The following is a 24294-nucleotide window of genomic DNA, read 5'->3' as shown; positions in this document are numbered from 1 at the left end:
AACTGCCATTTAATGTGACGTATGGTCGCGCATATATGACGTCGTCCGCGGAGTGATTCTAGCTTGTCAGAACCATGGTCAGAACGCTGAGAGGCAGTGAACAGCAGAGGTCTAACGTTAGCTCAGCTGCTCATTAGGACAGGGAGACATTGAACTGTGAAGACAATTTGCTGGACACATTTCCGCAAGCAAATGTTAACTTTCGGATAATACAGTTTGCTAGACTGTCTAGCGTTTCGGGAGCTAGCTTTCAGTTTGCCAAGTGGTGTTCTGCGGTGGAAATAGCAAAAATGTCGTCTCCAAGTCCGGGTAAAAGGCGAATGGATACCGATGTGGTGAAACTGTATCCTTTCTGAACATAAACAAGAGTCTTTATCGCTGTCTAGCCAGCTATGTCATAATTTATATTGATGTGTAATACGAGCCTACACTATATATTGTTGCTTCTTTTTTTGGCTTGTTAACCCAAAAGCAGAAATAGCTCTCATTGTGATTGACTGATGTTTTTGTGTAAACAACATTTTGCTAGCAAAGCCAAGTGTTAGCTATTTCTGTCCTACGAACCTCCAGTCGCTGTATTAGCTAATCAGATTCGTCTAATGTCCTTTTTTTTTTTTTAAAGCATGTTTCCAACTCTGTGTTTTTGTTACATTATCTGTGTTCATTTGAAAACTAATGCAACGGCCGAAGTACGCTGACGTTTTTTTTTTTTTTTTTTATCATTTTCCAGGAATGTCTTTCATCTTGTTGCACCACCAAGATACCTGGCAGCAGTAGACAAAATGAACACCTTGTAGCAATTTGGTTTCTTTGTCCAGCTTGTTGTTGACAAGTCAAGTCAAACTGCCCCTTTACACGTTGACACAGAAGCTTGTTTACATAACGTAAGGCTGCTGTCTTTGTTCTTCTCTCGTTAAATATTGGCGTTGCTGCATCATAAATAGCACTCCTCGGTCTTGTTAAGCTCTACTTTATAACCATACGAAATTTCTCTAATTGTGTTATTGCATCTTAAATGTTACCCTGTAATGCTACTGAGCTGGCTGGCTAGTCTGCTGGTTAATTTCACATCAAAATGGCCACCTGATCTGTGTGTCTCACTGTACTTCAGTGTCTGCAGGCACATATAAGGAAGCCTAACTTGTGTCATTTTATTGATTGTTGTAGTTTTTTTGTAAATATTGGAATTGGAAGTGAACATTGCAGCTGTTTATTAAGTGTTACAGCAGGTGTCATGAGCCTGCTGTTGTTTTAACTATAGAATGCCTGAACTTTTAGCTTGAACTTTTATCTAGTGTGTTCTGCTTTTGAACCAGTCACAAGGTTTACCTACCTTTTGAGCTGCTGATTCATTTGTTCAAAATGACTTAGGGCTGACATGGGGATCTCTTAAACGGGCAACAATGACAGTATATTTCTGGCACATACAATGTTCTAGAAGAACAGTATGAACAAGTAGTTTTGTTTTTGTCCCAGCACTGTGGAAACCAGCTTAATGATTGGGTAGCCTGTTACTAGCCGGAAACCACAGGAGGGAGGGACTTAGAACAGCTGATGGGATGGCAGCTCAGCTTAGTCAAATATGGGGGTAGAACTGGGCTGGTCCAAATTAAGCCAAAACAAGGAAGGTTGTCCCAACTGGGTCAACAAAAAGTTAATTGAGAAAGTTTGAACCTCTTAGTAGTTTGATTTTTTTTTTTTTAAAGTTTGACTGAATTTTCAGTTAAATTTGCTCAAAGAAGGCTGTCATGTCTTACTTAGGGAATACATATCCTGCAATTCATAATACCTGCTTCCTCATATGTCCCATTGCAGTTGGAATATCAGGGGCCTATATATTTGACACTGCAATATGTTAATACAATGTCAACAAGGAGGCAGCAGCTAATTACTTTTCTCTTGTTATTTTGCCCTGGTGCCTGGTGCCTGGGGCATTCTGTTAAGGTGCTTGTTTGAGCAAGTTTACCCCCCACCCCACCCAACTCAATTGTGCTTATATGTAGGCAATGGCTGCCATAAAGTAGATGGAAACAGAGTTTTTAAGGATTGCAGGGAACACATGGCTGTAGCAGTACACCCCCTCTCCTACTTGAGCTACTTGACTGACAGGAAAGAGCAGGTTTGCTGTGTGCCACCTGCTCTGTTCCCTACAATGACCTGTGTGTGTTTTACGATACCATGAGTGAGCAGTGGTCAGCACTCAGCAAGTGTTGGGCACATTTTCTTTATATGCCTATAGAACTGAGATTTACTGCCTTATATAGCACATGGGTTCAATGCTGACTAGGCTGTCTTGTTGGGTTAAAGAAGGGAGGGCTCAATGTTACTGGTATGGAAAACAGTTCCTTCCTTCTGTTTGTATCCCCAGAGCAAAACTAGCCTCAACAACCTTCTCTCTGTGCTCCCTATCCTTGCGTCTCCCCCTGGTGAAACCCAAACCCGAAACTCACACCGCCTTTTAGACAGGAGCTGCCTCTTTCTTATGGGCTGACACTGAGAGCCCTCACGCATTAATTTGCCACAGCCACTGGAGAGCTCAGAATCTGGAGCGGAGGCCATTAGGGAATTCATGAAAATGAATGTCAGAATGACCTCAGCAGCATGTAGTATCACTGGGTTTAAGCTTTGTCCTAAGCCAGGCCGATGGATGGCTGCCTGCTTTTAGCACAAATGTACATGCTTTGAGTTTGCATGCCAGTAGTCTTGAACTCTATGTTCTGTTTAATGAAATGCAGTCACAGAGAAGGCATTAGGTTTTGGTTACACTGACTTTACATAATATTAAACTTATACCTTGATGGCAAGAAATAATTTGTGTATTATCCACTTCTTGCCAAACTGAACACCGTAACTATTAATTTGTTTTTTTTCCTCCAATGATCTGCATGACTTTTGGCCACTGGCTTTTCAGTCCTTCTCTCTGACATGTTGCTTCCATCTTGGAACATGCTGTTCTTGAACTAGAGTCCAAGAGTGTGTCATTTCAAAGAGCTTTACGTTCAGCCCGTTGTGTGGGGTTGACTGCACACTCTGTGTAGGTAGTTGTGCTATTATTTGCATGTATTCATCATTGGTCTACTCGCTTTACAAATGCTTTCAAGCAGTAAGCTGCTGGAATTTGAGCAAAGGTAGAAAGGACTAAGCCTATTTTGAATGCCAACACAAGCTCTTGTGGTGTCTGGCCTATGGATGTCAATACAGAGAATGGGACAGAAGAGAGAGGCAGTTTGTAGAATCATCTGTAAAACAGTTTATATTCAGTCAAGGATTACCTCAAGAAATGGGACAGGTTTTTTTAATGTTTGTATATTTGTTTGTCCTAACAAAAGTGGTACATGGCTTCAGGTAATGCAGGATTATGCCCATTTATGTGATATTAAACGTAATGGAATAAGTGGAAATATATAAATATCCTGCATAAAAATAAAGGCAAGGAGCAGCATAAGTGACTTTCAATCACAATGGGAAACCTTGCTTCTGTTATGTCTCTGAAACTGCTGAGGGCATTGTCTGCACAAAGTGTTTATTTTGTGTGATAGCACTAGACTGAAGACTGCTGGTGTATGTCTGTTTGTTTGTATATTAAATCTCATTAAATCAGAGCGGGTGTTCTGACATTTTAATGTAAACAGAGCTGCATCTCAGCTGTACCTTTCAACATTTACAATTGTACCCGGAAGGTCTGAAAGTGATTGGATAGCAGTTCTGTGAAGCATGGTCTCCAAAGAATTATATGTTGGAAGGGGTGTTGCATGCTTCATTGGCCCCTGTATCCATCATGATACCTGGAGTCCGTACCAGTGTATGTGGTCTTCTATCATTTCTCCCAAAATCAGACCCATGTGCTTCATCTTTCACCTTTCAAGGTGAGTTTGCATTTTCAGCTTTGCTTCAAGGATCCCTTTGTATTCCTGAAGTGACTGCTGAGGCAGGTCTCGGCCTTCAGTAATCCTGATTTATTCACTTGTCCACAATCAGTGGGGCAGGATCCTAGGGGCCGTGTCCACCTACTCCCTCGTTTTAAATTTTTTAATTTAAATATCCTCCTTCACCACATCACACCGTCCTTGCAGAACAGTATATTAATCCTGAGCTTTATCTGCTCCATGCTAAATGTTTCTGCCTCATTGTGCACTCGTAACATGACATCCGGACAGCATCAGAAGCCGAGGCTTTTGTGTTTTTCCGTTTACTGAAGACCCTGTGACCTCCACCTCCCGCTGCTGTGTCAGACCATGTCACACAGTCACAGGCAGCTAATCTGCACCGAGCGCTATTATTGCTACGGACTGAACCAGCTAGACGCAGTTGACTGTGGGGAAGGAGCCAGCAGTTTTCTGCCTGTTCCTGACTGAGGGAGTGATAGAATGAATGGGAGCACGATGAAACCCATGATGGGAGTGGGGAAAGCTCTGGTCTGATGACTAAGTCTCGTGAACGGACAACATGCTTTGTCATTATGTGTAATGGGAAGAACTTTACAGTAGTAGACACAAAGAAGGAAGCTAATAAGGTTACAGGAAAGCCACAATACTGTTTTGCATCAGTTTTTTTAATATTTAAGAGAAGAAATCACGACAGACAAAAATAAAAAACAGATGTTGCATTTTACTGTTTAGTTTGGATGGAACTTATAGTATGTTTTCTGATGAGTACACGTCAGCTATGTGTTTCCTTCTACTTAAAGCCTTGTTTTAGTCGGCATTTATCTTTTTGTCAATAGCCCAGTAATCCCTTTGTGATCTATGTTTGTTGTGACTCGAGGTTAATATTTGCTCTGTAGTAAGAAGCTCAAAGACAATGTAAGCATGGTCCACCTACGCTACCTATTCAATATGTGAAGGTATGGAATTAAGAGGGCTGAACTGAGATATTTTCAGTGTCTTCAAGGGCTAGGAAAATTGAATGGTTTGACTTTGTGTGCAGTCAAAGATAGTGTTTTTCTTAAGATTTATATATTGTGGTTCTAGGGTTGTGTGCAGCAATCTAAATCCATGAAAAGAATGTAATTGCAGGATAAATACATTTTCTTCTACTCCTACTTGTCTCAATGATCTGTTTCTGTAAGTCTGAAAGCTTTCTCTAACTCTTCTCTATCTGCATCTCCTTAGTGTACTCCAGCTTTTGTCTGCATCAATGCAGGTATTGTTGAAAATCTGCTACATCATTCAGCTTTAACCAAGCTCCTCCTTTTATTCCTTCTTTTTATCCCCTCAATACTGAACATAATTATATAGTGGAGGAGACCCCTTCTAGATGTGGGGGGGGGGCAGCTTGATTGACAGTACTGTTTTGGGGGTCCAAGAGCAAGGCATCTCTAACAGTAGGAGATGTGAGGCCCTCACTGTTAATCCCACAGTGCAAACAGTGAAGCTTCCAGCACGCATGGCTGATTCCTCTTAGAAAAACAGATGGACTGAAGTTCCTCTCTTTGTCTTGCATGATTTTTTTTCTCTGGCTCGGGAAGCCGAGTCTGCCTCTGTCACTTTTGTGCACTGTTGCTTTAAATGTGCAAAATCGAGGAGTGACCATAGGCTAGTAGAAATCCATGCTACATGTTTGGTCTTATGTTTGTACATGGGCCAACAAATTTGTATAAGATTGAGCACCCACACACATGACTGAGGGTGAGTGTGTTTTTTGATGTACCATTTAGACAAAACCAAATTATTTTAGGAATGTCCTATTAAAATATATCTCTTTTTTGGTTAAAATGCAGAAAAAGAGCCTTATCAACAAAGTGCAACCCACACTATCCACACCCTGTACTTAAAATGATCTGGTAATATGCATCTGTGTGTCTCTTCTGTATCAAGTTGATAACATTACCTGTGCGCCTCGCACTAGCTGCATAAAGGTTTGCTTTAGTCAGTTTACTCAACATGGCTGTGTTAAAATTCAAGGTTGTTTTTTTTACCAGACAGAAAATCTCGTCTTGTCTGTCACTAGATCTGCTCATTAAATCGTTGCCTACTATTCAGGCCATTGTTGCTCTTGCCCAGGCTCAGTTTGGTGATCATTAATAATCATTTTGTTTGTGTGTACATGCACGCACCTCACACACCTACACACACATACACAGTCTGTTCTACTGCTGTAAATAGACTGTTGATTTAGTGAAGGGCTGAGAGGAGGAGCAGCTGAGGGATTCACGTTTGATTGCAGTGGGTGGGCTCTCATCTCTCACCAGAGAAGACAAAGAACTTAGCCTGTGCAGCACAGTGCTGTACCAGCTCTCATACACAGAGAGGTAGCCATCAGCTAACATGATGAACCAAGACCTGTTTTTGATAAGCGTTGAGCAGGCTTTTAAATATTGTAATTAATGTAGAGTATCTAAAAAAGTACTGGAAAATTGTTGAGAGCAAAGACAGATTTGTATGTTTTGGGAAAAAAAGTCAACTATGTTGTTTTCAATGTTTTAGCATCATAGCTGCATTATACCTCTAAAGTCTCATATGGATCTAGATGTTTTGATACATATGTGAACAAGACCAGGTAAACTTAACACAGATTTAACATATTAGACTACCTGTTACAGACTCACAGAAGTTTTAAAATATTGTTTTTTGTTACTTAAGCTGCTGTCATAGTTACACTTTGGAGATATATTCATTTGTCTTATTACATGTTAAAGGTGTTAGAATTTAAGATTTTGACCTTTAATTTCCCAGACGTGAAACTTGCTTTTTGATTTCCTTTACTCCGGCATCCATTGACTGCTGCACTAAACAGCCTGCATTTCCATGTGTATTTCAGTGGGTCTGGCGTTTGGGGCCATTTGTCCATTGATATGTAAAATAAATGTGAAGGAAGGTTTTCTCTATTACAGGCTGCACGCTGGCACCAAGTCCTCCTTCACATTCAATACTTTAAGTACTTAAAGAACTTGGTACTTCAGTAAAAGCCCAGCAGATGGATAGTTGTTGACTTAGACTTCACATTTTGAATTCATTTCAGAGCAGTAAAGGAGAATTTCTCTAGTTTTTTTCTGACACACAATCAATTATGTGACCTGTCCAAAGTACAGGCTGTAAACCTTAAACTCACATTCATTGAGTTGCACTGTTTCTCTCTTTTTAACTTGAATGAATGCTGGAAAGGCGTCAGATAAGGAGGCCTACCTACTGCAATACATAAAACTGAACTTCTGTGTTATCATGAATGTGACTATAAGAATTCTATATTTTGACCGTATGAACAACATCTTTTTAGATCATTTAACTTCAGTATTTCCTGAGATTATTTAATAAGCAGCAGTTGTTGGCTAAGTAAAGACTAAATGTGAGAATAAGAGGGCTTTTTTTGTTCAGAGTTAGACTTCGTCACATATATAAGTAATTTCCTGTCAGAGAGCAGTGAAGCTTATGTTGCATTTTTTGTGATAAGGGGAGGTTGAAGTAAGTTAATGTGTCCTGTATAATGCTTTCAAAGTGTTGACCTAAAGAAAGCGGCATGCACCAAAACTTCCTGATCCCTAACTTTGTTTGAGGAAAACTTTGTAGACCCCTACGTTTATATATTTTTTAAATGTGATCTGCACAGTTTTGGTGTTGGTAATGTACTCTTTAACCCGATTCATTTGCAACACATTTATTGAACATAAAAGAACTCCTTGCGGATATTTGTGTTATAACATACACATGCTTGATCTTTTGTCATCGTATGTTTACGTACAGGTTATGAAGACCTTTGGTCTCTCTACACAGCTAGCGGAGAGATCTTTTGTATCCCCTGTGGGAAATGGGCAGGAAAAAGGGGAAAGTGAGAGCAGCTGGCATGACCACATGCCTCATACTGTCATACCAGTACACCTCTATTCAGCTATCAGAGCCAGAAGAGCTGAGAACAGCCAGGGCATGCACAGGGACCATCCTAAGGACCCAGGCTTGTTTCAGAGCTTTTCTAAGTCAGATTTTGAACCTTCAATAACTGGCTGTGTGTTTAGCATTGGCTTGTACATTCTGCACCGAGGAGGGAAGAACAGTTCCCTCATCAGTCAAACAAACAGACAGAAACATTTCAAGTCTCTACTGTTACAACTAGACCTACAATTGATCATCATGAGTGTGAAAAAACTCTCGGCAACCAACATCTGTGACCTTTGAGTTCTCTCAGGCTGGCTTTTTGATACGCTCCGAATCAGCTGTACCCAATCATTCTTCCTTTAAAAATGTTGTAAAGTTTTCAGGTTTCTTTTTCTGATTTTTGGTTCAATACTCCGTTCATTTTTTGTAAATATAGTTAGCTCAATGTATCATCGTTAATGACTTGTCTTATTCATTTGATTCACTTTTTTAAAAACTGAATCTAAAGTTAATTTTCTCCCTTTTCTTTGTTAAAAAGAAAAGTTGTATAATTGATTATTAATAGACTAGTAGATCTAGATGAAGTACATTTCTTAAAGATTAGATTTATACAGAAAGATATGTATTGTCATATCAGTATTGTAAATGAAAAAGTTGTAATAAGCCTTCTGTAATCTGGATGAATAAGCTCTTGTTAAATTTAGCCTGTGCGGTTCATTATCTTTTCCCTGCCCTCATAGCTCACCATGTATTCACAGGATTATCTCTCTCCTGAGTCAATGAGCTGAGGGGGTTTCTGGTGGTTGAAATGGTTCAGTAAGGCTCTAAATCTGCATTAAAATTGAATAGAGAGAGTTGGATTTAATGAGCAATGAAAGAAAGTAAACAGCAGTGGGAAAACGTAAGCATCAGAGAGAGAGAGAGAGAGGGAGAGTGGGTCAGTGAGGTTGGCTGGTGACGACTGCAGAGGAGAACAGTGTTTGTTTGGTGTTGAGCTGATTAAATCACACTCACAGCAACACTGCCTATCACTCGCTCTGCCTGCTGTGGCAGGATGGTTTCTGTGCTACACTAGCTGCATCTGTTCTCCACTGAGTTTAGTGGAGGTCACAGTAATAATCCTGCTTGGCTCAGTGCAGTGCACTTATACATATAAAGTTCAATACACAGGCACATTTATTCACAGGCTAGGAGTTTAGTAGCTCTATACTACACACTTTTACAGATTGAGACATATGCCTGCAGAGATAGAGAGCTGGAATAACGTTGTTGCTTTTCTTATGTTGGTATAAACTTGGTAGTCAGTTTTGTTATTGTTCCTCATCTCTTTTGTAGCTAATGAATATTGAGTTGTACATTTCTTATGGTAGTCTACGTATCTATTTTTGTGAAGGAAGCTTACTCGTTGCTTACATCCTGAGGACAGCTGCTATATTTCCTGCCTTTCATCTGCAAGGCCTTTGATTGTACTTTGTTGCTACAGTCTGTGTGAGGAAGAAAAAAACGAAAGAGGTTGTGGACTTGCTCATCTCTTAAGAAAGATGCGTTGTCAAACAAGCAGCCAACACTGTTGCAGAAACATTGCTTTTTACATTTGTTTCAGCCAGGCGATGATCTTGCTTGTGTTGAAAGGTCATCTGGTGGTGGGGGTGCAGGACTGTATGTCAGAACCTTTCTGTTTTTTTCTCTTTTAATTTCTGTTCTTAAAACTATTCTTAACCCTTAATGGAAACCTTTACATGAAAACCTGTTTTCTGATTCAGAGCTAATCAAATGGGGTGTTCCACAAGTTACATAACTTGGCCTCATTCTATTTTTTTTTTTTGTTAAATTTAGTTTTGTCAACTGTTATTTCACATGTATTTTCTGCCATATTCATGATGCGTTGACAAGTTATGCAGATGACAGTTTATATACACTGTGCTGTCCATGATTTTTGGTATTGCTCCGTCTTCAATCAAATACTTGCCGCATTTCAAACAGAAGCTCAATAATAAGCCTATATTTACGTGTGCATCTCATGGGAATCTGTATTTACTCTATTCTATCATAGTATATAGTTATCCGAGACATGGGTTCTGTCTGTTTTCATGTCTGTATACACACAGGCAAAATCATCATCATCGGCCAGCAGTCCACGGCAATGATGTCATTCACACAGATCTGCCTGCCAGGCCAGATCAGCATTCAGCAGGCTGAACTCTTTTCTCTCATTATCTCTGCATCACTCTCTTTGCCTCTCCTCTGGCATCACTCTTTCCATGTTTCTTATTTCACTTTCTTCTTCAACAACTCCATGTATCATGTCGTCATGCACTTTTCTTCGCTGTTTCTGCACTCTGCTCTGTTGGCCGACCTTATTCTACCCTCTCTTTTTATGTTCCTCTTACCCAATGGGTATTGAATGTTATGGACCATTAGTGTCCTTCAGGCAGGAACCTAAGTGTTGTTTTTCCAGTCTCGAACCCAAGCACTGATTCTAATGTGCTGTTTTGATGGTCTTCTTCACTACTCAGTGCCATTATTAACTAGAAATTGTACATCGTGTCCGTGTCCATTCTGTTACTGAGTATCCCTGCTCTCTCATCATGTCTGGAGATTATTTGATTAGCTGTTTTTCCTTTTGTTTCAGACTAGCCTGCCCAGGAGCTCTGTACTTTCCTTTTATTATGATTATTTGAAGCTGGACTTGTCAGCAGGTGGTGGAGTATTGTATGGTGATAAGTTAACAGTCTGAAATGACCTGCTGACTCAATGTTTTTCTTTTTAAATTTGATTATAAAGAAGTGTTTTGTTTATGTTGATACTGGAGAATTGGATTTATCACAGCTTGAGGAAAGGAAAGTATTGTCTCCTCCTTCCCGTTGTCTCCCCTAAAAACGAAGAGACAAAGAACTTCATTTTGACTTACCAATGCCTCCTTCATAGCAGATCTACAACTTCAATCTCCAAAGAAGGACATCTTTCAGAATACATGCCATGGCATTGTTTGAGAGAAACCTGTTTATGATTCTCCGTCATGTTTCTTTTCAATTCTAAGAAAATGGTTGGTCTCTGGATGGGTTATTTTGATCCAGGGTCAGGCAGGGATTGTGGCCTGAATGGACCATAAGGAAAACAAGACATGTCTAGACCACAACTGTAAATGCTTTTTTCCCGCATATTTTTGCACTTAAGCCTTTAAATGTCCATCATAAATTCAAAAACCAGGAAGAACTATAATTTTGTGCTTGGAATACTTTGACAACATGGAACAACAACATACATTTTAATACCTTTCCTACTCAGTGTTTTCAGGTGTAACTTCTTTCTAGCCTTTATGTCACTATATAACTAAAGTCTTGATGGTAATTGATGTTAACACAGGAGATCATGTGTTGGACTATTTTTCAAGGCTTTCAGGGTTACCTGAAAAGCCAGCAACTATGATGTTCATTTTGTATGTTCCTCTGGATTGATTGGGCTCCGTGTATCAGAAGTGTGTTAAAGGATATTGACCTTGCACTATCCTCAGATTATGATTTATCTATACTAATCCAAGTTGGGGGATGGACGGATAGATGTTATGCTGGGTATATAGAACAAGTATATAACCTCAGGCAGAATGCTGGTTCTGAAAGGTAATTGTCCTTTCATGTCTTGGTCCCTTATTCTCCGCGGCTCACTGTTGCCTGCCGACAACAACATCCTAGTGTGCTTGACAACTTGATATTCCTCTTCAAGCCCAGCTAAATGCTTGTGAATATTTGGTGTGTAATTATATAGGAGGGGTTTAGTAGCATATGTGAGGCAGCAGAGAGGGTGGTGTAAGGTCTTAGAATGTGGATGTTAAAATTGTGTCCTGCACCTTAAATATTTGTTATACTAAACATAAAGTCAGCTTCAGGTGATTGGATTATTTACAGTGTTCATGTGCATGAAGCCACACTGTTACACCCAGTTTCTTTCATGCTGCCGTGTCAGCCATTTAGGTGGAACCAGTTTGCATTTGAAATATGTCATCATGTCTTCTGTGTTTAAAGAAATATAAGACCATAGACCATCAGACACTTCAGCATATAATACATGAAGTATAGCCTTTAGCCTGTATCTCCTATCTGTCCAGTTTTGTGACCATCAACCTATCTTCTGTTTGGCTGGCAGTGACAGTTTTCTCTACCCTATTCTTTATACATCTTCCAATCCATCAAACAGTTTTGAATTTACAAGCTCTTTTAGGAAATGTCTCCTGTTTTAACAGACTTGCCAAACTCCCTGAGAAGGGGAGGAAGCTGTTGCAGACAATGTCTCACAGTTATTTACTTCTAGGAAGGAATTAGGGCTTGGAGCTTTGTGTCTACTCGTGGATAAGAGTATTGTTAGTATAGTATGGAAAATAGTTAGTCCTTAAAAAGTGAATCATTGTTTTGTGAATTGCTATAACGAAGAAGAGGAGAAGGATGGAGTGTTGAAGTTGAAGACAGATAGACATTGGAGATAGACGTTGCTGCTTCGGCTTTTAGCAAGGCGAAGAAACAAAGACCACACTGGGGTTAATATAAATAGCTCAAAGGTTTTTAGGAAGAACTTTGTGGGATCGATGGAAGATACAAAGGAAACTGGACATGGTTATTTGTACTTTTCTTGACTACCCTTACACTTTCAAGCAAGGGATCTCGTGTGTGTATAACTTGGGAATGTTGACATTATGTGAGAAGCCCTCCTCCTTTCTCTGACATCATCTTCCAAGGATTTATGCTCAGCTTAGTGCTGTGCTCATGGTGGATTGATGTTGGGTCTTTGTCAATAATATAAAAAAGAGTACAGTCTAGACCTGATCTTTTTGTCAAGTGTCTTGAGATAACATTTGTTATGAATTGGCGCTATACAAATACAGATTGATTGATTACTTGAATATCTACTTCATGGATCACAGGGACCCTTACCTTTGTTATTGTTCTTGTATTTGATTTGGCTGCTTTGTAAGGTTAACCTATGTAACACAGAATCCTGTAAACCATTACCCATAAGTGTTTGCTCCACATTTTTTTTTTCATCATAACAGGTTCTCCTCTAGCTTGCACAGTCAGTATAGGCAATGTCAATTAGCCTGCAGCATAATCGGTGTTGATTCAACCCCATTAATAGCTTATCTCCCACCCTGCCTCACTGCTGTGTTCTATAACATAACACACACGGCTCATACCATCCCCCTCCTCTGCACTGCTTCCCACTCACGTGTGGACAGACACACATTTACTCACACAGCAGCAGCTTACATGCATAGATGTCCTTACACGAAGGGCACATCTTGGTGAGCTGCAGAATGTAAATACATAGTCTGAAATTGGCATCTGAATGTAGTATTTCTGTTGGATATGACTTGTTGTTATTTTGCTAGCATGCTTTACAGAATGAGCATTGTCCTCCTGGGGATGGTGGTTACTCATTCTTCCTCAGAGTTTGCATCAAACAGCCTCAGAATGGCTCCTTGACTCCAACACGAGCGAGAACAGAGAGGTTCCTCTTATGTCTGACAATGACACATTTCCCTGCCGGAGCCAGCAACTCATTCAGCTCTTTGCAGACTCAACCAGTGCTTAAAATAACCCTTTGATTTAACCCTTTGGGGGTCAGTCTGCTAATGGGATACACACTCAATCAGGATTGACAAGCCAGCTGCTACTGTGTGTCATGGGAAACTGATTTTTATCCCATCTCTTGTACCCTCTGTCTCTAATGTGCTCTGTCAGTCTCTTATTTTGCATTCATTTTCATCTCTATCTTCTTTATTTTCTCCCCAAATCTCTCTCTGCTTCATTTTTATTTCCAGCATTGCTTCCCCCTGCTCACATGAAAGGGAAAATATTTCTCTGTGAGGATTTTGTCTCAGCTTGGAGATCAGAACTGATCATAGCAAGTGTACAGGACAAGCACATTACTGTAATGTTGGATTTGCAATATGATACACTGACGAGAAATAAGCTACTTGTGCTTTGTGGTTTATTGTTATGTAATTATGTTGCCTCCACCAACCATAATAAGAAGTGTGTAGTAAATATACATTGGTTAGTAGGTTAGGAGTTGTCTCCCATTATCTTGCTCTGTATGTATCCAACAGAGCAGGATCGTAATCACAAGTTCCACACCGTGTACCAAGATTATTTCATTGGGATGAATGTCATGATCAAGTCTGGTAAATTCAAAGCGTGATCCCAAGGCAACTGGACTGGTTGAAGATCCTGAAGATCTGGACTGGCTCCGTCCACTAGATAGTTTAGAGCTGAAGAAGCCTTTCGGAGGACAGGTGAAACGTCTTCAAGATCTTTAACCAGTCCAGTTGCCTTTGGATCAAGCTTTCAATTTACCAGGACCTGGATGACTGAGAACCTACACAGACCAAGTCTGGTGTTGTCATTCAGGCCTCACACTGTAGTCAAAACATCTCTTCACCAACATATACGTATATTGCAAAAAAAGTATTGCAAAGCAAGTATGACTTTGATTATGATTTACAGTACAAGAAGAAACATCTTCGTTTAGGTTTTCTTATCCCTTCTTTGACTTTATTTTGGCTACTTTAATGTATGACAAATAAGAAGTTTGAACTTGTTGGAGTGCCATTTCTGAGTGCTTGTCTCTGATTGGCTTGATTATGATTATTTTGAAGAATAGAACCACTGAAGAATCTTACATAATGCCATCTGAAATTCACCTGAAATAAGAATGATTTATCTCCATCAATATAAAGGGTGTAAAGATAACTTGAATTTCAGGCTCTCTTTGTAACGGGATAGCCTTCTCTACCGCTCCTGCTAGTGCCGACTTGTGTTTTATATCCAAGGGGATTATTAGAGAGTGACAGGTGGAAGGAGGCGTGTAGCATGGCTGATATGATCCACCAGCTGGTGTGAGTGTGCATGTATTTTTTTGTTTTTTAAATGTGTGGCCCACATACTGCACATTCAGTCGGAATACTCATTCAGTGTGCAAAATGACAAATTGGCATGACTCATTCTCAATCGATTGTCATGGAAAATGATTCTTCAGGACTAGGGGTCAGACCAGAATCAGAGTGTAATCTCCCTGCATTGATTTGTTTTCAGTATCTGTCAGAAGCAATCATTTCTCCCCTTCATTTTCATAACTCTGTACGATATGAGAGAATCATTTTATGAAGGAGAGAGGAGAAAGGTCAGACTCTGCTTGTGTCTGTATTCTTTGCTTCAGAGCATGTGATCATGTGTAACCATCGAAACGAATCGATACACACTACCACTTAAGAGAGTCCAAATTGTTAGAGACACTGACTATTATTCAAGAATGTCAAATTATTGTAGTCCCTCAGGTTGTGCTTTTTTCTGTGTGTGCAGTCACATGAAGATATTGTCCTTAACAGCCTTTTTCAGCATTGAGAGCAAGCACGAAGTCACCATCCTCAGTGGACTCAATGAATTTGTAGTTAAGTTTTTCGGACCGCAAGGAAGTAAGTGTTCTTTTTTTCTCTTTTCTGATTTAATTACAAAGTTTTTCTTCAATAAATCTCATAACTTGATGCTGAAGCTTCATTTGGGCAGAATAATGTGTTCCAGAAATGAAAAGCTGAAATGAAGATGGGTTTTCTAGCAGGCTCTCAGATATATTATACAAACATTTCTAACTCCTATTAATCCCCCTTCTCTGACTAAGGCTTTAACATTTCATAAGACGTTATAAAACCCAGAAAAACATTGCTTTAAAAAAAAAAAAACAGATAATCTGTCAATTTTTGATGTTAACTTACTCTTAACAGAGAATGAAGTGGCATTAAGATTCCCCAGAGGGCATCCAGCACAGGAATCTGTCATTCGCCTGTTTGCAACATAAAGAAGTTCCTCACAGCAGGCCAGAAATGTAAAAAGGATTGAAACCGTGCATGAAGTGTAAAACCCAAGGATCCGGGCTTGAGGAGAATTTGGAGCGTGGCCTCATCAGCAGGAAATACTTGGTCTGCTTGCAACATCTGTCACACTAAAATCACCGCCACTTAGGCATCAGTAAAGGGAGGAAGTGGGTGGTTGACCCCGTTTATGATGCCTTGTAACGATGCCAAATGAAATGGGATTGTTGCCTCTCTTCAGAGTGTGTGCACGTGCTCACCACCATTCATCCTCAAAACAAGCCTGTTTTTGTCATCTATGTGCTGTTGAGTAAGCGAAGGGCATATAAGACTCTTGTTACACACAGCTATTTTAGGAGAGCTCCTCATACTCCCAGTCTCTTCCTCTTTGATGTCAGTGTATTATATGAAGTGAAGCAAGGAATTCTCCCAGGCTGAAATACATTACTGCATAAAGTAGAAGAAAACAGCAAAGGAAAACAGTGTGTAGTTCTTCAATAGTCTCTCTTTTGTGTTTCTGTTCAGAGGAGACAGGGCAGCAGAAGACTGATATAACCCTGCAGTGTCTCATGAAGGTTGAAAAGTTTTTACTCAATACTTGTTTTGTCCTCCTTTAATCTGCAGCACCGTATGAGGGAGGCGTGTGGAAGGTGCGAGTAGATCTTCCTGACAAATACCCTTTTAAATCGCCTTCAATAGGTAGGCTCTGTTCTTTCATATTAAGTATTATCACGCCACATTTGAAATGTCTTTTTTTTTTTAATCTGCCCCTTTCTCTACCATGCTTTTTTCAGGATTCATGAACAAGATTTTTCATCCCAACATTGACGAGGCGTAAGTTTGTTGTCAGTCTTGTATTTAAATGTGTTTCATGGGTTTCTGTTACGCCAGGACTGGACTGCCAGTGATTATTGAATAATTCAGCTCGAACACTTTCTTGAAGGTTTTGTGCGTTCTCATGAATTCTAAGCTTCTCTTAAAAGAATTGCTTGTTGTAACAGCTGGCCTCTCCTTTTGTAAAACATGGGTTGAATAATACATTTTTCTATTTGTCATTTCATGTTTTATTCCTCTGAAATGGTAAAAAAAAAAGAAAGGAAAAAAAGGATTCATTTGTGTTCTAAAGAATATTTTTAACTTTGATCAGAGCCACTTGTTTGGGCACCAATATCAGAGAGTCACTCCAATATTTAAAGGCCACATCCTTTGAAGGACATAGTCCATGAAGGTTGGTCTCTGGGCGGACCTGATGGACAGGCTGAACCTGTGCCTCCTCCCCAAATGGGGCAGTGTCGAAACTCAAAGAATGTAAAAAATTGATTCATTCAGGTTGTTCCCCTTCAGTAACTTCTACATTTATCACCAGAGAAATTACAAGTTAAAAAGCCTATGGCATGTTTTAGTTATAGGTTTTTGACTTTTTAATTTAACTCACAACTAATAGGAGGCAAAACATGAATTCAGAAAACTGTACATCTGTCATTCAGCTAGATTTGTGTGTATCGCTCTGTGGTTGCAAACATATTGAGCAGGCAGTGATGTTTATGTCAACCCTTTACCCCTCTAACCCCGTCTTCTTCTCGGTTTCCCAGGTCAGGGACAGTGTGCTTAGATGTCATCAACCAGACATGGACAGCCCTTTACGGTAAGTGTGCCCCCCCCCCCCCTCCCCCCTGTGTGTGTACGTGTCCATATTAAGTTCCTCACTGGGATCCTGTGTTATTATGTGCTAAGAATCTGACTCAGAGACCTCAGCAACAAAAAGTCGACTGCGGGCCCCCCGCGCTAGCAAGTGTGGACACATTCAGCAGTTGAGCACAATTGGCCCTAATCTACTTACTGAGGGGAGAAGTGCACACTAATGAGGCAATACCCTCACCCTGCAAGGTCAAAAAAAGGTTGACCTCCAGCAGGACTGATTGACTTATTTGTCAACTGGGAAAGACTTGGACACATGCTTTCACATTACATGTTTCAGGCGTTAAAAACATAATGTTTCTGAGCCAGTTGCTCCGTTCTCCGTCACCACGTCTCCTTCTACGCTCCATGTCCCTGTGCCCTTCTCCCAATTTCCCCCCATTAATTTCTCATTACAGCCCCTCCACAGGGCCGAGATAGCTGTTGAGCAATATAAATGGCCTTACAGTAATATCCTCAGCACATCTTTCAGCATCCCTGCCTTCTTGTTTTAAATGGTGCCCACAATATGACTCAGAGGAGAATGTTCAGGACCCTAAATGGAGTTGAAAGAAGTTGATTTAGAATTACCTCCAATTACAGTGTTTGATGTGAAAGGGAAATATTTGCAAATAATGATGTAACTAGGAAGTTTTTCTGTTTTTCTTTCCAATCTCATGTGTTATTTTACCTTTGCTTGTGCACTTCGGACATTTTTTAAAGTTTTGTTTTGTGTAAAAACTGTCAATTAGATTGAGATAAGACAAACATGGAGACTATAGTCCAATCAGCAGAACACTGTATGCAAACAGTTTTGAAAAGAAGAAGGCACAGAAGCAGTTGATTGTATCAACTGAAGATGATTACACTTGACCATAAAATGTAGTTAAGATTGTTTTTTATTTTTATTTTAACTCCTCTTGAATGGACTCAATGATGACACCTAGGAGGTGAGAGGAACATTGCAGCTCTTGACTAGGCCTCAGCTCTGACAGAAAGCTGCGGCCTGCAAGCAGAGAGCAAGTTAAAGGGATTAGTGTCTCTTTGAGGCCATCAGACTGAGGATTTTATATTTGCGGTTTTGTTCCTAGCATATAACAACCTCATGATCCTTTTGTATGGGCATCACTGACTCATATTTGTGGAAATTGATCATGTGATCATTTAACAGAGGGAGCAGTTGTATAATATGAGACGCCCAATGTTTTGATTACTTATGTTGTTAAGATGGTGAAGTGTTAATCTATCGTCTTCTTTCACAGATCTGACCAACATATTTGAGTCGTTCTTGCCGCAGCTGCTGGCCTACCCAAACCCCATTGACCCCCTGAATGGAGATGCAGCTGCTATGTACCTTCACCGACCAGAGGAGTACAAGCAGAAAATCAAAGGTTCGCACTAATTAATACATATACCTGTAGATTCTTCAAATATGTCTCACATTTATTATTCAACACCATTTAACAGCAAACATTTAGTGTTAGTTTTGGCTACTCTCTTCCTGTCTGACTGTGCTCTCTTTCTCCTTTTCCACTCTGTCTTTCCCTCCTCAGAGTACATCCAGAAATATGCAACAGAGGAGGCTCTGAAGGAGCAAGAAGAGGGGGCAGGCGACTCTTCATCCGAAAGCTCCATGTCTGATTTCTCAGAGGACGAGGCCCAGGACATGGAGTTGTAGTGATAGGAGGGCTCCCCCATCCCGCCCCCCTTTAACTCCCCACAGAGACTATATTTGATTTCCTAACCATGAGAAAAGCAGACTTATAATATTCATATTTAAACAAGTTGATTTTTTTATTATTATTATTATTATTATTACTACTAAACAAGGATTTTTATGGATATCTAGTCTTTGGTGTGTTTGACACCCCTCCCATTCTGTAGCTGTTCCTACACAGATGTTGCGATTGCTCTCACATTCTCTCCTGCTCATCGCCGCAGTTTTAAGGTGCGTCATGTAGTCTTAGGCAGGAAACTTCCCCATGAAAAAAATCTCACCACTTCACTCAAAATTCCCGTTATAAACGACAGTTTTCCCATGTGGCCTGAGTCCTAATTTTTCTTTCTTTTTCCATCATGCTAACTGATTCTGACCAACATTCGGTTAGATGCTCCACAACAAACAGAGCCGCTGAAGTCTTGCTTGCCGGAGCATACAGCTCAGCAATATTAGCTAGTAGTCAAGACTGTATCTTTAAAGCGCACAATCAAAAATAAGGCATATAAGCATATTAAGCATAAAAAATTACAAAAAGGTGTAGAGCATACAAACACACAGAAATCATCCTCAAATGTTGACTCAGCAGATCTTTTTCATCATATTGATCGAGACATGTCATTAAAAAATATTCCTTTATTTCTCATTCAGTTCCGTTGCTACAGAGACATGTTACCTAAGTTATTGTTACTTTCTTTTTTTCCGATCTGCTGCAGCTTCCTGTCTACATGTGCGGCTGTGCAGTGCAAAAATACATGCTTAATTCTAAAGTCAGAACTAGTAAAACAAATTGATGAAACGCATGTCTCATTCCAGGACAAGTGTCGGTGTGATGATAAAAGATGTGTTGGTCGCTTCGGGGTTTTGATTTGTCAAACTTCTATTCTGTGGAGCTTCTGGTCCGGCTCGAGTTTTATGATGGAAGCTGAAAATAAACTGGAGCCAACCTTTAATCAGCTGACCATATATCGGTTTTATATTTCAAGAAGATTGCTCTTGTTTTCTGTCAGGATGCACTTGAGCAACAGACATTCTCCTTGTGCGTCTTGTAATGTTTTTGATTTTAAAACAAATTTTCTATTAGTATTCTTGCTTAAGAACAACTTCCTGGGCAGAAGAGGAATGTAAAGCATCACCTGAAGTGGTGAATAAAGAAAACCAGCACCAAAGTCAGCTTAGATTTTAGAAGAAAGCAACTAAAAATGGTCTCATTGTTATTGATTGGGTTTGAGAATAAAATGATTTATTGAAGATTCAGGTTTATGAAGTATCAGTCCTCCTCACATTCCACATTCTGTTACTTGGAGCTTGCTTAAATGCACGCCCTTCATTTAGGTCTGACCCGTGATATGTACCCCAGCTGCACTAGCAAACTAAAAGCCCGCTGAGATGTAGTTCAATTGTGTGAAGAGGATTAAAAATAGGGCCCAATGTATGACAATGAAGCCTAAAACAAAATTTGTGCAGTTAATTTCACATTTAATTCATTTGTACAGATTTGATTCTAACCCCCCCAATCGCAGCTTTGATTTATGGTTGTTTTTTCCTCCTCCTTTCCTTTTATTTTTTTTGTGCATTTTAACCCAATGGGGGGTCAACACATTTGGATTTTTTTTTTTTTTTTTATGTACAGCATCTACCTTGTACAGTGCTAAGACACTTCTCTGTAGCCTCGGGAAAAACTCAACCCAAAACACTGTCTGAGTGTTGCTTGTCGAGGCTAACGTGGCAGTGGAACTACCTAGAAAACTTTGAAATGTATTCACCTCATAGATTGCAGTAAGAATCACTGGTTGCTTTGTAGGCAGATTGTGGATCCCGAGTTGGAGATTCATGGCCGAATCAAACCCGAGAGGTCCCCTTATCAACTCTGATTTCAACTCCCTCTTCCGTGCCTCGTCACAAAATCCAGGTGACCATTGAAGAAGTCCCCTGAAACCATGTTTTCCAAAACACTATGGAGGTCAAACATAAGTAGAAAAGCACATTTTATCCACTTAACCTATGTTAACACCCCTCTTCCTGCAATTTGATCCTTCACAATTGTAATTTGACAAAAATACTTTCTCTTTTGCAGATAAGAAGAATGACCCGGTGCTCAGTAGCATTAGGTTAAATGCAGGATTGTTAGACGGCTCTGGTTTGAAACAGTTTGGTTGCATCTCGCATTGTGATGAACATTTTCACCTGGGATGTTCTGAAAGGCTGGAAATCATGGTATTATGTGTTGAACTGTGCTTTTGACATGTCAGGATAGTTAGTTTGTTTGGGTGTTGACTTCCACTAAACAACATTCGCTATATGGCTGTATTACAGATAGAGTTAGCTAGTTTGGTACCTGATAAAGCATTCATTGCTCATCTGACTTTTTAGTTAGTGTCTGTTGTGTGGTTATATGTAAGATACTCCATAGACATGCCTGCTCGTCGTCTTCGTCTTGCAGATTCAGAGTTGTACAGATGAGTGTGAGGGATTTCAAACAGGGGTGATGTTGACCTGTAGTGAGCCGGACAGATCGAACTGTACAGAAATCTAAAGTGGGGTTCGGCCTTTTCCAAAAGATTTTTTTTTTTTTTTTTTAAATGATCTTAATCTTCTTTAGAACAGATACCCTTCCTTCATTTGTCTTTTATTTGCAGTATTTATCTGAAGCTAAGGGATAATATTTTTTCTCATCCAGCCTTGGGTTAGTTTTGAATGTTAGCTTGTGGTTAGCTTCCAGCAGCCATTTTAACTGATGCAGAACTCATTTTTGTGATACCCAACATGTTTAGGGGCAGTATACAGCTATGTGAATGTTTTACCTAAGGGGCTGTGAGCATCATCCACTCGAATAGAACAAACCTGCAAATTGTACGCACATCCCCACCTTCACAGTCGGCTAGGGTTTCCTCCTGAAGCTGCCTATAAATGTGTATTTATTCATTAAAGACACTTCCTTTTTTTGTTTTTAATCTTGGTCATCAGGCAGCACTGTCATGGTTCAGCTCATCACACTGATGACAACTTGATCTTTTGAGTTTTTTGTTCTAAGAAATTCAGATTGGAGTTTTTTTTTTACTTTTCATTTGTGCAGTATTGTACCTGAATGCTGAAAATACAGTATATCCTTGTTACCAATTGTAATACAAATAGGACATTATGATGCTGTGGTGCAACAGGGAACTAGTGATATTTTTTCTCTCAAGAATCTTCTGTGTTGGTAAAAATCATAGGTGTTTTTGTTTTTTGCATTATTTGCATCTAATGGGCAATAAATGGATCTAATGCCAATCAGCTGATCTTTTCAGCAACTCCACACACTTATTTATTGCCAAGGGAAATACTGACTGACTCAAGAACTAAAATAAAGGATTATGCCTCCCACTAAAACTAAAATTCTAAATTATTTTAGAAAAATGGATAACATGATTATTGTGATTTTATTTAATATCCTTTTTGGCTCCTCCTTCCTCCCTTACTCCGCCAACAATCCCTAACTACCCACCGTTTTAAACAGTGACTCAAGATAACAACCTTGTTGTTCATGGGGCCTCAAAATACCCTATTGGTAAGTCCAGACCTGAGCCATATCCCCAAAACCGTACTCCCACACTCCCCCACTCCCCCACACTCTTCTGGATACAATAAGAATGAAGGTCCTCAGCTAACCAAGTAAACCGGTCTATCATTAATCCATAGACAGGATATCCAGGGCCCATTCTCCCGTTTTTTATCAGCACAGCTGCAGAGAGCCAGCACCCTGATCCTGTAAAATCACATCCTCCCCCCGTGTGTTGATTGTGTCCGCTCGTGCACTTGCATGCTTCTGGTGTGGAGTCGAGGCCGGCTTGGTGCACACCTCTCCCATTCTGTCTTGTGCTTGTGTGGATTTGTGCCCTATGCTGGCCTACTGCTGCCATCAGGGGATTTAGCAGGCGCACACAGCATGGAAAAATGGCAGTTTTTTTTATAAAAAATTATGTATTTGTTACCTAGTGTGTGATACTTGAGGGTTAAAAAGTCAAAAGGTTTATTTTTTGTTTTGAAAAGTCCATCCTTGGTCTTATTTTTATCACCCTCTCTGCCCTTCTCTTGTTTTTTCTTTGCATTGTGAAGTGGGCATGCTTGTCATAAAGAAGACAAAATGCTCTCTATAATAGGCTTATAACCTCATAAATAGTTGTGTATAAAAAACTGTTATAACTTCTTTTTTAATAAAACATTCAATGTGTATAAATGGTTTTTGTCAAAGGCTGATGATTCTCATCTGTTTGCATCAAGCGTTTGATCTCTGATTAAGTCCTCATGTGAGAGACTTCAGGACTTTCCTGCAAACACAGGACCATGAGTAAAATCTGCTTATTAACATGTGATACCATTTCTTTGAAATAATTGTGATGATGTGAGTTTTTATATAGGAAACTTCTTTCAAAGAAATCTATTCTTATCATTCAAATGCTTTAAATTTCTTTGACTTTTCCTTTCTTTTGAAATGTTCCATACAAGCAGCATGTGTGTGTCCAGATCTCCTTCCATGAATCATTCTGAGGATACATTAATTTTCTGCTGAATTACTAAAACTGTCTTCAGCTTACAACATCAAAGTATTATCAAGCTGCATCCAAAAAGATTTACAAACCGCTCACAGTAAGTTTTTGTACGTTTGTATTCCTGTCAGTAAACTCGCTTGTAGTTTCAGCACGTCCACCAGGTGTCAGTGTTGCACTACACTCCAGTGTCGTCATTCGTCGGATGGTACAATATGGTCCTCTGTCCTGCCTGATCAATGTGAGGCTGTGAAACTTAAGAATGAGGTTCGTACCCTGATTCTGCAAGTCTGAAGGAGTGATGAATGATTGACCTTAACCACAGAAGAAACTACCGAGTTTTCCTCCAAATTCAACCTTTAACTTGTGTTTCTTTTGTAGTGATGACATGTTATATTTGAGCGACAGACTTAGATAAACCCAACCAGTTATTAAAAGTAATGCTTTGGTCCATATAGTATTGAGTAGCCTAAGTCTTGAATAATGTTGTGTATGGATTTTTTTATGCGTATAGATGTAGTTCCAAAGAAGGGCCAGAAGAGGGTGCTGCCACATTTCTCCTCCTCAAACTGAGCTGACCCCTTCCCGTGTAATCACGACAGGGGGGATAAATGCTTTGACATAAGGCTGTTTAATCCTCGCTCTTCTGAAAAATGTATTCTGTCACGCAGCAATCTGCTACTGCTTCCTGCCCTGTCTTTATTT

The 24294-nt window shown here is 39.8% G+C and overlaps 1 protein-coding gene across 1 annotated transcript; it reads left to right on the top strand.

Annotated features, from left to right (window-relative positions):
- Window positions 1–70: 70 nt before the first annotated feature.
- On the top strand, window positions 71–23283 carry ube2h (ubiquitin-conjugating enzyme E2H (UBC8 homolog, yeast)). Its single transcript, XM_061029201.1, has 7 exons — window positions 71–343; window positions 15197–15273; window positions 16291–16365; window positions 16461–16500; window positions 17259–17311; window positions 18606–18734; window positions 18897–23283. The coding sequence occupies exons 1-7, from the start codon at window positions 291–293 to the stop codon at window positions 19019–19021; spliced, it is 552 nt and encodes a 183-aa protein (XP_060885184.1). The 5' UTR covers window positions 71–290; the 3' UTR covers window positions 19022–23283.
- The last annotated feature ends 1011 nt before the right edge of the window (window positions 23284–24294 follow it).

The sequence above is a fragment of the Labrus mixtus genome, chromosome 22 (assembly GCF_963584025.1).
Source record: "Labrus mixtus chromosome 22, fLabMix1.1, whole genome shotgun sequence".
Classification (NCBI taxonomy): Eukaryota; Metazoa; Chordata; class Actinopteri; order Labriformes; family Labridae; genus Labrus; species Labrus mixtus.
This window is presented reverse-complemented; position numbering and strand designations above follow the sequence as displayed.

Coding starts and splice junctions, on each gene's coding strand:
- ube2h (XM_061029201.1), top strand. CDS start 291: ATGTCGTCTCCAAGTCCGGGTAAAAGGCGAATGGATACCGATGTGGTG. Junction 344..15,196: donor GATACCGATGTGGTGAAACT/GTATCCTTTCTG, acceptor AGCCTTTTTCAG/CATTGAGAGCAAGCACGAAG. Junction 16,366..16,460: donor TTTTAAATCGCCTTCAATAG/GTAGGCTCTGTT, acceptor TGCTTTTTTCAG/GATTCATGAACAAGATTTTT.